We start from the raw sequence: 16,880 nt of genomic DNA, 5'->3' as shown, positions 1-16,880 counted from the left end.
ATTATGCAATCTTGACCCACTGAATAACTTTTGAAAAGCTTAGGATGGTCTTAGAGTTTTTAATAGAGTAACACAATTAAGTAAAGATATAAATGTGAGTCCATTCCATTTTTTTCAAAATTATCCTATCTATGTTGTATATATGACTAGAAGAATTAATGTTTTAACTACTCAAAATACAACAATAAGGTAAAGTGCATTTTTTAATGAAAATACACCCAATGATACAGTTGCAAGCATAATTATGTATGGTAAAAAGAATTTAACTAAAGATTCACAACACATAATTTTATCTGAAAATTTTAAAAACATATATGAATAAAAAATTAGAAAGAGTTATAGAAGTTTTACTTCATATTTATATTTTCTTCTGAAATATTTTCGAAAAAGTAGAGAAGATATAACCTGAAAAAATTCAGTTTTTCAAAAATTAAAACTTTTCATAAACATTTTAATTTTTTAAACATTATTTTTTCTATATAAATAAAAGCATAACGAAATGAGCAAATTTATAGTACTGAAAATCTGGAAAGTGACCTTAACAGTTATAGTAATGGTTGTGCAAGAGATTTCACTAAATTATCAGAGTTGAAAAAGGTAAACCCTTTTAGGTGATAAATATAAAATTACTCTTCCAGACAGTTATACTGAAGTCTTTTCAGATGCCAAGGATTGCATTTTATTAATGGACACAAAAACAAAATAAAGATAAATCTGTTCATATTATTGAATTTGAATAAATTTTAGAATTTTTATAATTTTAAAATTTAGTTTTTATAATATTAAATATTAAATGAATAATTTATTTTTTGATTAAATTTCGTTTGGAGGTACAGATAAATTTTTGATCAGGGATGCAGCAAAATTAAAATCTTGGTTTAAATCATTGAATTTTAAAAAAATATGCTCTTTGGTGCAGAATTGGCACACACATACTATTGATGAGAAATGTGTCAACCAGATACCTCCTGCAGAAACCTAGTTTTTGTATGCATAGCGATTTTTCTTGAGTACTTTATGTCCAAGGTATTTAGAAATATTACAGGTGCAATATGTGATGCAGGTCACGAGGTGCGGGTAACAGTGTCGGCACAGACAGTGTGGGGTGCACTGCATGGCCTCACATCATTGCGGCAACTGGTGGGCTGCTGCGGTGAGGGTGGCGCAGCTGTGCTAGTGGCCGAGGCAAGGATAGCGGACGGCCCAGTGTACACTCACCGTGGTCTTCTGCTGGACACGGCGCGCAACTTCCTGCCAGTGGGGACCATGATGGCTACGATGGATGCAATGGCTGCATCCAAGCTGAATGTGCTGCACTGGCACGCCACTGACTCACAGAGCTTCCCCCTCCTGCTGCCCAGGGTCCCACAGCTCGCCAGGTCAGTCGTGCAGGAGGACCATTCCTAAACACTGTGCCGTTTCACCCACGCATGGAGCGCAGTGCCACGAGCTACTGTAAGGTGTATGGTTAATGGACTATAGTATCAAGGGAGCCAGAGGCTGTAAAATGAAAACCACTGAAAGGGTTTGAATGTCTATGGAAGAAGGTAAGAGCACTGAGATCAAAAACTTGCCACTCGAGACACACGAGTCCACACACACCCACATATGTGATGACAGAGTGAATACATCTGTGCATCAACTTTCCATTCCACTGAGTCATGCTGAAAACAGAAAAATGGAGGTGGTTTGAGAAGAAGAGCAAAGAGATGTGCATTTCCTGACAGTGGAAGGAGTGTGGCAGTGAGAAATTCATTGAAGGACAGCAGAAGTGGACAGAGGGCACTGCATGTCCATTCTGAGGGTCACACCATAGCACAAGTGACATAAAGAAAGACAGATGTCTTTGGCGGATGATGTACAATCTGGAATGCCACACTACACTACCAACAAAATTGTCCAGCTAGTTAATGCCCTCATCATTGAAGCTATTACTGCAAAGATCGCATTGAGCATTGGAATTGCAATGGACGTGCAGTGTTTTCCGTACACTTGTGCCACTCTTTGATGAATTTTCTTAGCCACACACCTTCTGCTGTAAGGAAAGACACTACATCCCTTTGCTTGAAACAAGCTCTTTGTGAAATAAAGATGTAAACAAAAAAGTACATCGTCATATTACTGGTATTCTAGACTTATTAATCGACATATCAGCTAAAGAAGGTACCTTTTAAAATGGTAGTGTTTACAATGAAACATTCAGTTGAGTTTGTTCCTAGCTTTCTTCTTCCAGAACAAATACGATAACTTCTTTGGTAACCCAATTCTACATCTGAAGCTTGTTTGTTAAATGGAATATACAATTAGTTTCTTGTAATTGGTGCTTATTAGATGGTTTCTTTTACAAATTGCTTTACTGTACCATTGTCATGCCACAAACAGTCAGCTGTCAGTAGGGTGCGAAGCACGGTAAAAGGAAAGACCCCTGTGAATATGCTCAACACGAGTAGACTAATCCTAGCGGCAAACATCATCCATGTCATTGCTAATATAATCAGCACTTGAATGTTGGCAGGTGAGACAGTAATGTCGGCGCCTGATAATATGTCTGCAAGGTATGGCGACTTATCCTGGACAGGCAAAAATATTTATGTCACAATTTAATAAATATTTGATTGCTACTTTGGATGGTTGCTAATGGGAACTGTAGGTCACTGGAAAGGTCAAAAGATACATAATTAGGCTTCTTCTTTGTGAATTGCATTTTTTCCATTTCTTAATTCATGTACAACTCATGATATAGAGTAGAAGAAGAATGGGTAACTTTAAGAGATGAAATAGTGAAAGTAGCAGAGGAACAATTATGTAAAAAAACCAGAGCAGGTATAAATCCTTGTGTAACACAAGAGATATTGAGTTTAATTGATGAAAAGAGAAAATATAAAAATTGAGTAAACGAAGCAGGGGGAAAGTAATACAAACGTTTCAAAAATTGGATCCACAGAAAGTGCAAAATGGATAAGCAGGAATGGCTAGAGGACAAATGTAAGGATGCAGAGGCATATGTCACTAGAGTTACGATATGTTCCGCCTACAGGCAAATTAAAGAGACCGTTGGAGAGAAGAGAACCATCTGTATGAATATTAAGAAGCTCAGATGGTCAACCCCCAGTTCTAAGCAAATAAGGAAAAGCAGAATGGTGGAAGGAGTATACAGAGGGTCTGTACAAGGGAGATGTATTTGAGGAGGATATTATGAAAATGGAAGAGGATGCAGATGAAGATGAAATGGGAAATGTGATACTGTGTGAGAACTTGACAGAGCACTGAAAGACCTGAGTTGAAACAAGACCCCCAGGAATAGAAAACATTCCATTGGAACTATGGATAGTCTTGGGGAGATAGCAATGACAAAACTCTTCAATTTGGTGAGCAAGATCTGAGATAGGCGAAATACCCTCAGGCTTCAAGAAGAGTGCAATAATTGCAGTTTCAAAGAAAGCAGGTGTTGACTGGTGTGAAAATTACCGAACTATCAGTTTAATAAGTCACGGCTGCAAAATACTAACGTGAATTCTTTAGAGAAGTATTGAAAAACTGGTGGAAGCCGAACTCAGGGGAGATAAGTTTGTATTCCATAGAAATGTTGGGACACACGAAGCAATACTGGCCCTACGACTTATCCAGATAGACTAAGGAGAGGCGAAGCTACGTTTCTAGCATTTGTAGACTTAGAAAAAGCTTTTGACGATATCGACTGGAATACTCTTTCAAATTCTGATGATGGCAGTGGAGTAAAAGGCTATTTACAATTTGTATAAAACGAGATGGCAGTTGTAAGAGTCGATTGACAAGAAAGGGAAGCAGCGGTTCAGAAGGGAGTGAGACAGTGTTGTAGCCTATCCCCTGTATTATTCAATCTGTGCACTGAACAAGAACCTGAGGAAACCAAACAAAAATTTGGAGTAGGTATTAAAATCAATGGAGAAGAAATAAGCACTTCAAGGTTTGCTGAAGACATTGTAATCCTATCAGAGACAGCAAAGGATCTGGAAGAGGAGTGAACAGAATGAACAGTGTCTTGAAAGAAGGATATAAGTTGAACATCAACAAAACCAGAACAATATAATCAAATGTAGTAGAATTAAATCAGGTGATGCTGATAGAATTAGATTAGGAAATGAAACACTTAAAGAAGTAGATGTATTTTGCTATTTGGGGAGTAAGATAATTGATTATTGTCGAAGTAGAGGGGATATAAACTGCAGAATGGCTCTTCTGAAGAAGACAAATATGCTAGCATCGAGTATAGATTTAAATGGTAGGAAGTTTTTTCTCAGAGTTTTTATTTGGATTGTAGCCATGTATGGAAGAGAAATAGGGCAATAAATAGTTTAGACAAGAAGAGAATAGAAGCTTTCGAAATGTGGTGCTACAGAAGAATGATGAAGATGATAGGTGTATTCACGTAACTAACGAGGAGGTACTGAACAGAAGTGGGGAGAAAAGGAATTTGTGGCACAACTTGACTAGAAGAAGAGATCAGTTAATAGGACACATTCCAAGACATCAAGGGATCACCAATTTAGTATTGGAAGGAAGTGTGGAGGGTAAAAATCGTAAAGGGAGACTAAGAGATGAATACACTGAGAAGATACAGAAGGATGTAGGGTGCAGTAGCTAATCAGAGACGAAGCTTGCACAGGATACAGTAGCATGGAGAGCTGCATCAAACCAGTCTCTGGACTGAAGACCACAACAACACAACTCACATATGCATTCACTTATCATATATATATATATATATATATATATATATATATATATATATATATATATATATATATATATATCCAAACCTATTAAAAGTTTATTTTTATTTCCAAATAATTCTTCAATAAAATCCAGTTTTTGGTTGAAGAAATTTTATTTGAACCTGCCTATACAGAAAAGTCATGAATTGCAGTTAAAAACTGGTTTCAATACAAAATATGAATAAAAACACAATGCACCACATATCTACCTCAGATACAAAGCTCTCGAGGTGATTATGCAACAAAGATGCACAACACTAGAGACATTTCTACATTACTGGTCTTCTGGGAGCAGTGCACTCAAGCTATACATGAGCAATATTATGTTTACCACAAGGATTTGCGCCGAGCCTACCCTTGTTTGCAATCTGCATAAATGATTTTCCAATCTATCTTAAAAGGTAGTGCAAAAGTTGTAATGTTTGCTGAGTTGATAACTGTACATCTTTCAGAGGCCTTTTAAAGGATCTTCGAATTCTTACACTCAATTCCCAATACATTTAGGCCCAATCCTTAATGGTTTTCGTTGCTGATAATATCTATTAGTTTCAGCTGATTCATGATTTACAGTCAGAATATAAGATACAAAACTAATTTTCATGTAGACTTTGTCACCTTGTCTAAAAATTAGAATGAAGTTGTATGCTCTGTTGGGAAGATGTTCAACAAGCTCCCATTCAACATAAAGCAAGAAATTTAGAATCCCAACCAGTTCAAAAGAAAGTTAGAAACAAACCTCATTAGCCATTCTTTCTACAAATTATATGAATACATGTATTCAGGGACTGAAAATTTCTCTCATCTACTTGACAAATAACAGTGTTTGTTGTGAAAGTGCATGGCAGCTAGGAATGAACAGTGAGCAATAGTATTTACAAACAAAGTTTTCTTGAAAACTACCATTGTAATCAAATGAATGTTGAGCTATTGATAGGATACGAATTGTTGCTGCATCTTGTGAGAAGGTGGCAACTCTTTTTTCAAGTTACCAACTTTGTTTCTAATGTACTGAATTACGTTTAGAGGCATAACCATGAATAGAAGTAAGCACTATAGTGGTATTTTATTGTTAATGTAGTACAAAGATTATATTTCTATGATTTTCTTGGCTTTTGTTGATGTATACCTTGACTCATTCAAATCCCTGAAGTTTCTCCTTTTTGATATGATGTACAGAAAATGATGAGTAATTGAATGAGTGAATGAAAAAACTGCCCCAGATAATGGAGAAACACCACTGAAATGCACTGTAAATAAAAACTTCAAGTTTAGTGACTGGTTATGTTCTGTTTCTATTTGTATTTCAAACAGACGACTATTAAACTGTCTACAAAACATATATATCTGTAAACATTGCAATTCAGGGTGTCCATTAAAGAATGTCCCAGTTATAAATTTTAGTGGTATTAACCTTGAGCATTGTAGAGCCTTAGTTCAAGGTCACAATGAAAGAGTAACTCAAACAATTTTAGGTAAATGTATGTGCGACTACAGCTTTGTCATCTTCCCACTTGCAGTACCACATAATCAAATGGCGATTCCTGAGGGCAAAGTATTTTGTGTATTGCCTTTTGCTGAGAGTGAATTTGTCATTTCAGCTCAACGCGCTTTTCGATTACAGTTTAATTGTGATCCTCTATTTGGCAAAAACATTCGCCGAAGGAATGGCCAATTCGAAATGGCGGGATGTACATGTTAAGTGAAAAGCACGGTATGACCAAAAGTGTCTGAAGAGGATGCTGACTAAGTCAGGGCATTTTGTCTTCATAGTCATAAGAAGTCTCTCTGGAAAGCAGTTCCTGAACTTCAGGTACCAAAGACGACAGTGCAGAAGGTTTTAAGTAAACATTTACACATGTGTCTTGGTTACAGTTAGTATGTGCTTTAAAGCCAGATGACTATGGTGTATATGATAACTTTTCAAGGGAAGATTTACAGTGGGGAACTGACTTCCTTGATTGTGTGTTGTTCAGTGAAGAAGCATTGGGAAGAACAGTATTCATAATGTTCGTATCTGAGAATCAGAACATCCTCATGAAATTGTGCAACATCAAAGAGGTTCCAAAAAGTTAAAAATTTCCCTCACTGTGTCCTGAAGTCAAGGACCAATTATTATTATTATTATTATTATTATTATTATTATTATTATTATTATTATTATTACTATTTTCGCTGAAGCTACCACAACAAGGGTGACTTACCTGGATATGTTGCAAGAATGGCTCTTTCCCAAGTCACAAGGTCAACCTGAAAACTTTATTTGGCAACAAGATGGAGCCTCTCGCTGTAGGCAGCTCTTTGTATGATTAATGAATGTAAGTAAAATGAATGGAAAGACAGCTGTAATTACTGATTTCTTTGTCACAACAGGATTCACTGAATTAGGGCAGCGTCCTCAAGTGAACTACATTAGAAGGAAAGAATCCCATGTAACACATATGCTCGAAATACAATAAGAATTATTTTTAAATAATTTTAAAATTTTAAATTTTTTCAGTATTTTTTTAAGAAAATTGTTTTACTGTTGTATAGATACCATGTAATGTATTTAAACGATTAGAAAAAATCAGAATTAAGATGTACTTACAACAGTGTCACATTAGTGCATGAGGATACATCCCAAAGTCCATAGTGAAATCCCTGAAGAAGGGAAGTCATCAAAATAGATAAAACAGGATGTTGGTGCAATAGTGGGGAGGCACACTACGAGAAAAAAAGTATGTAAGCGCATGAGTGAGACCAAAAGACATAAATCAGGAAATATTAAAATTATTCACTCATCCACACACCATTATGAATAAATGTTAAGACAATGAAGTTGATTAAGCAACAAACGGATGAGCACGACCATAGAGAATTTATGAAATGGAGGACACAATTTTAAAATGACAACATACTGACACAGTTATTGTCACGTTAAAAATTTTTGTCACGCTGACTATCTCAAATGAAAGGACACCTAACCATGGCAGAAAATTAAGATAATGATATAACAAAGGACTAAGATAAGTTGAAGAAAGATATAACAGGAATCTATGCATACAGTTTAATGGTTGCAAGGGTGCAACTCGGAAGGCAGTCAGGTGTGTATTAAAATGGAAAAATGACGTACCATGGGAGGTGCTAGCGATCTATGGCAAGACCATGACATAACGTAACTGCAGAGAGATTTTTGAACATGTAGATTGGTAAGTACTCTAACAGTGAAAGAATGTATCCAAAGATAGAATAATACAAAAGTAAAAGATAAAAATCATATGAATTGCTCATTCAAGGAAAGGTAAATATAATTATGAAAAAGTAATGCATGTAAAAATAAGTAGAATCGCAAAGTAGATAAAATGAAAATCCAGTTTGTAGTGATATGAACTGCTGTTCTAATGCAGCATAAGCATTCGTGACAAAGAAATTGTAAATTACAGCTGTTTTGCGATTCATTTTACTTCTGTTTGTTATGAAGTTTAAGGGCTGTGTGTAGCCCCAAAGTATTATATCTTTGTGCGAGAGAGGTTGAAAGTCGAAGTCCCAGACTGTTACATTGGTTGTAATGGTCAGTAAAGTAGGTCCCTTTTCCGCTTGCCTAAACGTTGGTCTGACTTCAAGCGATGCGATTTTTTCCTTTGGGGGTCCATAAAAGATCGTGTATATGTGTCACCACTATCTAATGATTTGCCGGAGTTGAGGCACAGAATTGAACAGGCTATTTCTTCCCTTTTCCTCCACACATGTCAACCAAAGTGACGGAAGTATTGGATTTTAGGTTGCATGTTCTGCCATGTAACTGAAGGTGCACATGTTGCACAATTGTAAGAAAAATATGGTGAGTTTGCCTCCAGCTTGATGTTTAGGGTGTTCCAATTATCTTATGACCGCCTGTGAGACGCAGTAGATGTCCAGCGATCGATGCCGTGTCGCCCATCTACTGCTGCAGTACGACATGGCTACATTTAAAATACAAACAAATAAATTCTGTACTCACCTATGTCATGCAAAGAGATGCTGGAACTGCCCGCCATTACATTCAACGGATTTGTGACATCTACTCAAGAAATTGTTAATCACATGATCTAATTCTCTCTCAAATATTGAATTATTTTATTCACCGGTTCCTCTATCGTGTGGGGATTTGTTGTGTGCAATTTGTCCTTCAGTGCACCCTACAAATAAAAAATAGCACAGAGTTAAATCAGGACTTCTAGCAGGCCAGATATTGTTACTAATCACTTTCATCGAACAGCGTGCCAAGAAACATTGGTCTTATGAGCCCTTGCCGAATCCTGTTGAAAAATGCGAGCTTCGTCCTCTTTCACTCAGTTCATTAAAAACAGTCGCAAAATTTTTTGCACCTGTAAGTACATCATTAAAAAAATTAGTCACATTATTCTGTCACCACTAACTGCACACCACACCCCTATTTTCTGATCATGAAGGGAATCCTCATGAAGCACAGCAGGTCCATCTGCGCTCCAATGTCGATAGTTTTGCGAATTGACACAGCTGTTTAAATGGAGCCACGTCACGTCTGAAAACAGACTGACATAAGGATCCATCTTACCATCATGCAATTGTTTTAAAACCCATTCGCAAAACTTAACCCTGTGCACAGGATAATCAGGGCGAAGTTCTTTTATTACTGATACTATATAGGGCCTTAGCCCTAGCAGCACTTCTTTGCATTGCTGCGAAAAATGTCCAAGAGACTTTTTAAGGGAATTTTGCAGGCGGTATGCAGTGTTATCGAGACGAGCATCTGTGAGCACTGTACGTCGCCGTTACACGAAATTTATTCACTAATTGGTGAACTGCATCACGACTCGGAACTGGACCACCTGGAAACTTCTGTTCAAAAATCTCCTAACAGTACGGGTTGTCTGGGGGAGAAGACCAAACAGTGAGGTCATCGGTCTCATTTGATAAGGGAAGGATGGGGAAGGAAGTCGGCGGTGCCCTTTCAAAGGAACCATCCAGGCGTTTGCCTGGAGCGATTTAGGGGAATAATGGAAAACCTAAATCAGGATGCCCAGACACGGGATTGAACCGTCGTCCTTCCGAGTATGAGTCCAGTGATCCGAACAGTATGGCCCAACTCTGTACACACATACGAATCGTAAATAAATACTCGTTGTGGAACATAATAATTCGCTCTTGCCATTGTTGCATTTGCAAACTTCACCGTTGCACTCATGATGCCTGTTTCACTGCTCGAATGACACTGACCGAGAAATTGCGTATTTCTGTACAGCATTCAGGCTAAAATGTACAAAAAAAGGGGGGGTGGGCATAGTGCTGTCCTGAGGGACCCATTCAACTGGCAGGAACGACTTCCTGGTTGGCCTGCAATACCCCGGGCAGGTGGTCGTCAGTTAAATGGAACACCCTCAATGATTTAATAATTTTTTCATAATGCAGGGCCAGAGTCATATTTCTTTAAAGTCAGTGCCGCCATTAGACTGTTGTTTATTTGCAGTGTTACATTTACACTTATATAATCATCGTTTCTGCTTCAAAGTGCCATTATCAAGTGTTTTAAGTGTTATAAATTGCCTTAGTATGCCATCTTAGACGATTTATAACACTTAAAACAACTGCTTAAGATGGTGTACTTAGGCAATTTATAACACTTAAAACACTTGATAATGGCACTTTGAAGCAGAAATCATGATTGTGTAAGTGTAAATGTAACACTGCAAGTAAACAACAATCTGATGGCCGTACTGACTTTAAAGACCTCTATGATTTGTTGTAAATAGTCTAAATTAAATTGTTGTATCATATCATTGAAACCTGGACATTCATTTCTGGATACCTTGTATACTCTGAAAAAATAGAAAACTAAAACAGGTAAATAAAGGAGGAATGACATTAAGGGGGGTAGGACGTCAAACGGGCCGACTTGGAGCAGGAGAGGCACCACAGGACATTTCAGTTTCCACTGTCTATCATTTTACAAGTAAATTCAAAGAACTTTGTCAGCATGACCAGAAAGGACTCAGGATTCACACTGGTAGCAGCAGAAGTTCAAAAATATAACAAAATAATTTTTTTACATGTCAAATTTCATCATTTTTTCATTTACTATTGGCTGCATTTGTTGCTATAGGTACACTTTTCTTCATAAGTAAGAAAGGCTATTCGATAAATTTTGCACAGCATACAAACCATACATACAGGTGTCCGAAACTCTAGAATATATTTAATTTATGAAAAAATGAATGAGCTTTAACGTTTTAAACTTTATGTTTAGAAAAAATCAAATTTTGTAGTTAATTATCTCAATTTTTACTACAGTTTTTAACAGATTTGGAAAATTCTAGAGTTTCATACACCTGTAAGTATGGTTTGTATGCTGTGCAAAATTCATCAAAGAATCTCTCTTACTTGTGAAGAAAAATATATCTATAGCAACAAATACAGCCAACAGTAAGTGAAAAAATGATGAAATTTCGTATCTAAAAAAATTGATTTTGTTATGTTTTTGCACTTCCACTGCTATGAGTGTGAATCCTGAATCCTTCCTGGTCATACTGACAAAGTTTTATAAATTTATTCGTAAAAGTATGTTGTTGTTGTTGTGATCTTCAGTCCTGAGACTGGTTTGATGCAACTCTCCATGCTGTGCAAGCTTCTTCATCTCCCAGTACTTACTGCAACCTACATACTTCTGAATCTGCTTAGTGTATTCATTTCTTGGTCTCCCTCTACGATTTTTACCCTCCACATTGCCCTCCAATTCTAAATTTGTGATCCCTTGATGCCTCAGAACATGTCCTACCAACCTGTCCCTTCTTCTTGTCAAGTTGTGCCACCAATTCCTCTTCTCCCCAATTCTGTTCAATACCTCCTCATTAGTTATATGATCTACCCATCTAATCTTCAGCATTCTTCTGTAGCACCACATATCGAAGGCTTGTATTCTCTTCTTGTCCAAACTATTTATCGCCCATGTTTCACTTCCATACTTGTCTATACTCCATACAAATACTTTCAGAAACGACTTCCTGACACTTAAATCTATACTCGATGTTAACAAATTTCTCTTCTTCAGAAATGCTTTCCTTGCAATTACCAGTCTACATTTTATATCATCTCTACTTCGACCATCATCAGTCCTTTTGCTCCACAAATAGCAAAACTCCTTTACTGCTTTAGGTGTCTCATTTCCTAATCTAATTCCCTCAGCATCATCCGACTTAATTCGACTACATTCCATTATCCTCGTTTTGCTTTTGTTGATGTTCATCTTATATCCTTCTTTCAAGACGCTGTCCATTCCATTCAACTGGTCTTCGAAGTCCTTTGCTGTCTCTGACAGAATTACAATGTCATTGGGGAACCTCAAAGTTTTTATTTCTTCTCCATGGATTTTAATACCTACTCTGATCTTTTCTTTTGTTTCCTTTACTGCTTGCTCAATATACAGATTGAATAGTATCGGGGAGAGGCTACAACCCTGTCTCACTCCCTTCCCAACCACTTCTTCCCTTTCATATCCCTCGACTCTTATAACTGCCATCTGCTTTCTGTACAAATTGTAAATAGCCTTTCGCTCCCTGTATTTTACCCCTGCCACCTTCAGACTTTGAAACAGAGTATTCCAGTCAACATTGTCAAAAGCTTTCTCTAAGTCTACAAATGCTAGAAACGTAGGTTTGCCTTTTCTTAATCTTTCTTCTAAGATAAGTCGTTGGGTCAGTATTGTCTCACGTGTTCCAACATTTCTGCGGAATCCAAACTGATCTTCCCCAAGGTCGGCTTCTACCAGTTGTCCCATTTGTCTGTCAAGAATTCGCGTTAGTATTTTGCAGCTCTGACTTTTTAAACTGATAGTTCGGTAATTTTCACATCTGTCAACACCTGTTTTCTTTAGGATTGGAATTATTATATTCTTCTTGAAGTCCGAGGGAATTTCACCTGTCTTATACATATTGCTCACAAGATGGTAGAGTTTTGTCAGGACTGTCTCCCAAGGTTGTCTACTCCCGGGGCCTTGTTTCGACTTAGGTCTTTCATTGCTTTGTCATACTCTTCACGCAGTATCATATCTCCCATTTCATCCTCAAGTACCAACTCTTCCATTTCCATAATATTGTCCACAAGAACATCGCCCCTGTATAGACCCTCTATATACCCCTTCCACCTTTCTGCTTTCCATTCTTCGCTTAAAACTGGGTTTCCATCTGAGCTCTTGATAATCATGGAAGTGGATCTCTTTACTGCAAAGGTCTCTTTAATTTTCCTGTAGGCAGTATCTACCTAACCCCTCATGAGATAAGCCTCTACATCCTTACATTTGTCCTCTAGCCATCCCTGTTTAGCCATTTTGCACTTCCTGTCGATCTCATTTTTGAGACGTTTGTATTCCTTTTTGCCTGCTTCATTTACTGCATTTTTGTATTTTCTCCTTTCATCAATTAAATTCAGTATCTCTTCTGTTACCCAAGGATTTCTACTAGCCCTCGTCTTTTTACCAATTTGATCCTCTGCTGCCTTCACTATTTCATTCCTCAAAGCTACCCATTCTTCTTCAACTGTATTTCTTTCCCCCATTCCTGTCAATTGCTCCCTTATGCTCTCCCTGAAATTCTTTACAATCTGTGGTTCTTTCAGTTTATCCAGGTCCCATCTCCTTAAAGTCCCACCTTTTTGCAGTTTCTTCAGTTTTAATCTACAGTTCATAACCAATAGATTGTGGTCAGAGTCCACATCTGCCCCTGGAAATGTCTTACAATTTAAAACCTGGTTCCTAAATCTCTGTCTTACCGTCATATAATCTATCTGAAACCTTCTAGTATTTCCAGGGTTCTTCCATGTATACAACCTTCTTTCATGATTCTTGAACCAAGTGTTAGCTATGATTAAGTTATGCACTGTGCAAAATACTACCAGGTGGCTTCCTCTTTCATTTCTTAGCGCCAGTCCATATTCACCTACTACGTTTCCTTCTCTACCTTTTCCTACTGTCGAATTCCAGTCACCATGACTATTAAATTTTCGTTTCCCTTCACTACCTGAATAATTTTTTATCTCATCATACATTTCATCAATTTCATCATCACCTGCAGAGCTACTTGGCATATAAACTTGCACTACTGTAGTGGGCATGGGCTTCGTATCTATCTTGGCCACAATGATGTGTTCACTATGCTGTTTGTAGTAGCTTAGCCGCACTCCTATTTTTTTATTCATTATTAAACCTACTCCTGCATTGCCCCTATTTGATTTTGTATTTATAACCCTGTATTCACCTGACCAAAAGTCTTGTTCCTCCTCCCACCGAACTTCACTAATTCCCAGTATATCTAACTTTAACCTATCCATTTCCGTTTTTAAAATTTATAACCTACCTGCCTGATTAAGGGATCTGACATTCCACACTCCGATCCGTGGAACGCCTGTTTTCATTGTCCTCATAACGACGTCTTCTTGAGTAGTCCCCGCCCGGTGATCCGAATGGGGGACAATTTTACCTCCGGAATATTTTACCCAAGAGAACGCCATCATCATTTAATCATACAGTAAAGCTGCATGTCCTCGGGAAAAATTACGGCTGTAGTTTCCCCTTGCTTTCAGCCATTGTAAAAGTGTAGACAGTAGAAAATAAAATGTCCTGTGGTGCCTCTCCTGCTCCAAGTCGGCCCGTTTGACGTCCTACCCCCCTTAAGTTGGAGGTGTTTCGAGGCTAGCGCTACACAGCTTTACTGCTAGTGATCCAGTGATCCACGTGGCCGGCAGGTGGGGAGCGTTTTCGGCGCGCGAGACGTACTCGGCGCAGCAGGTGTCGGCGCTGCTGTCGTACGCGCGGGCGCGCGGCATCCGGCTGCTGCTGGAGCTGGACGCGCCTGCGCACTCGGGCCAGGGCTGGCAGTGGGGGGAGGCGGCGGGGCTGGGCGCGCTGGCGCTGTGCGTGGGGCAGCAGCCGTGGCGCCGCCTCTGCATCCAGCCGCCGTGCGGCCAGCTCAACCCCGCCAACCCGCGCCTCCTCGGCGTGCTGGCGGACGTGTACCGCGACGTGGTCGACCTCTGGCCGCCAGGACAGCCGCTGCACATGGGCGGCGACGAGGTGCGTAGCGCGTCTGCCAGGGGGGCTTCCCCGCGTACTCACAGGTCTACCACACTCGCTGCCGAGCTAGCGCCTCCTGTTCCTTAAGCCGTCGGCACGCGGACTGTGCATCGGAGCGTTGAGCGTGCCGAGTTTCTGACGTCATAGCGTGGAATAGCACGCTCGGGAGTCTTTCCGAACGTGCAGAGCAATATCTGGCATGTCAGATATTCTGAGCGTGCGTCTGAGCGTTGACCAATGAGATGGCACAACGCCACCTACGTCACACGCACGCCGTCTCTCTTCAGTAAAGAGTTGTGAGGCGCCATATTGGCATTCATGTCAAGCATATATATATATATATATATATATATATATATATATATATATATATATATATATATGCCGTTTCTGAGCACCAGCAAATTGAGAATCACTGGAAAACCCGTTGTTAACTGTGTCATTCGTTCTAATAAAATCATGAGAAACATCATATTCGTGGCAAAAGAGTTATTGTAACTTGCGTATTGTGAGGGTAGACTATTTGAAGGCAGCGACACACAGAAGATCCACCCAAAACGCATTGTTCTTGGTACAATTTGTTATAATTAAATTTGAATTAGTAACATATCTACGATTAAGGTTTTCAGCAAGGGGTAACATACTATGATTAGGATCAAAGGATGTGTTGTTGGTTTGGCGTAATGAGTAGCGTCACTGTCCTGAGATGATTTTTTTTTTTTTTGGGGGGGGGGGGGGGGACGGTGGTTTGCGTCTTGAAACTTCAAAATTTTTTCCTAACATTGGCGTTTTTATTAGGTTCTGATACTTTATTATTAGTTTAATAGAAGTGTATACTATAATATTTGATGTTATGAAAATATAAGCTCACCTTTTTTGACGGGTGACTTTGTTCGATTGGTTTAATCTACAGGACAGCTTGCACTACTTGTATAAACATATTTTGCTCCTTTTTCTTTTACGCATCGTAATTCACATGTTGCAAAGATTCTCCTACTGGGTAGGAACAGTGATCAAGCAAGACAGACCTTGGGGTTTTGCTAAAATGTGGGAATGATGAAATAATGCTTATCTTATGCGGCGAAGTATTCCAAATTTTTACCGCACTGTTTGTAATGGAACTTTTATAAGGCTGTGTCCTTATTGATTGGACATGGTACTTTCCTTTTCGTGGAAGATGGAGGAAATGTGCGTTTTAATAGAGCTAATGTGGGAATTTTACGCGCGCCTGTTGAGCAAGCAGTATGATTTACGAACTAGAAACATCCCTCAACTGTCGCTGGAGTGCGTTGAGATCGCGTATACAACGTTGGAGCCCACGTACCGTATGCACAAGTCGCATCGTTAAGCCGTCGGCACACGGACCGTGCTGTCGAACGTTAACGTTGAGCGTGCCAAGTTCAACGTGCTGCTGAGCGCTCAGGAACAATGCGACCTGTGCATACGGTACGTGGGCCCCAACGTGGTATACGCGATCGCAACGCACTCCAGCGGCAGTTGAGGGATGCTTCTAGTTCATAATCACACTGTTTGCTCAACAGGCGCGCGTAAAATTGCCACATTAGCTCTATTAAAACGCATATTTCTTCCATCGTCCACGAAAAGGAAGGCACCATGTCCAATCAATAAAGACACAGGCTTATAAAAGTTCCATTACATACAGTGAGATACAAATTTGCAATACTTCACGTAAGGTAAACATCATTTCATCATTCCCACATTTTAGTAAAACTCCAGTGCCAGTCTTACTTGATCACTGTTCCTAAGCAGTGGCAGAATCTTTGCAACATGTGAATTACGAAGCATAAAAGAAAAAGGAGCAAAATATCTTTATACAAGTACTGTAACCTGTCCTGTAGATTAAGCCAATCGAACAAAGTCACCCCTCAAAGAAAGGTGAGCTTATATTTACATAACATCAAATATTATAGCATATACTTATATTAAACTAATAATAAAGTATTAGAACCTAATGAAAACGCGAATGTTATGAAAAAGAATTTGGGAGTGTTATGACGCGAACCTCCACCCCAACAAAGACTCATTATTGGACAGAGACTCTACTC

The 16,880-nt window shown here is 38.8% G+C and overlaps 1 protein-coding gene across 1 annotated transcript in view; it reads left to right on the top strand.

The window, feature by feature from the left end:
- The window catches only part of LOC124789313 (chitooligosaccharidolytic beta-N-acetylglucosaminidase-like), a 325,333-nt gene that overhangs the window by 267,884 nt on the left and 40,569 nt on the right, over positions 1 to 16,880 (top strand). The window contains exons 5-6 of the mRNA XM_047256627.1: positions 1,064 to 1,379; positions 14,487 to 14,814. Coding sequence (XP_047112583.1) covers positions 1,064 to 1,379; positions 14,487 to 14,814 — 644 coding nt within the window. The remainder of the gene's footprint in view (positions 1 to 1,063; positions 1,380 to 14,486; positions 14,815 to 16,880) is intronic.

This window comes from Schistocerca piceifrons, chromosome 3 (assembly GCF_021461385.2).
Source record: "Schistocerca piceifrons isolate TAMUIC-IGC-003096 chromosome 3, iqSchPice1.1, whole genome shotgun sequence".
Taxonomy (NCBI): domain Eukaryota; kingdom Metazoa; phylum Arthropoda; class Insecta; order Orthoptera; family Acrididae; genus Schistocerca; species Schistocerca piceifrons.
The sequence above is the reverse complement of the archived record's forward strand: the minus strand, read 5'-3'. Positions and strand labels throughout refer to the sequence as shown.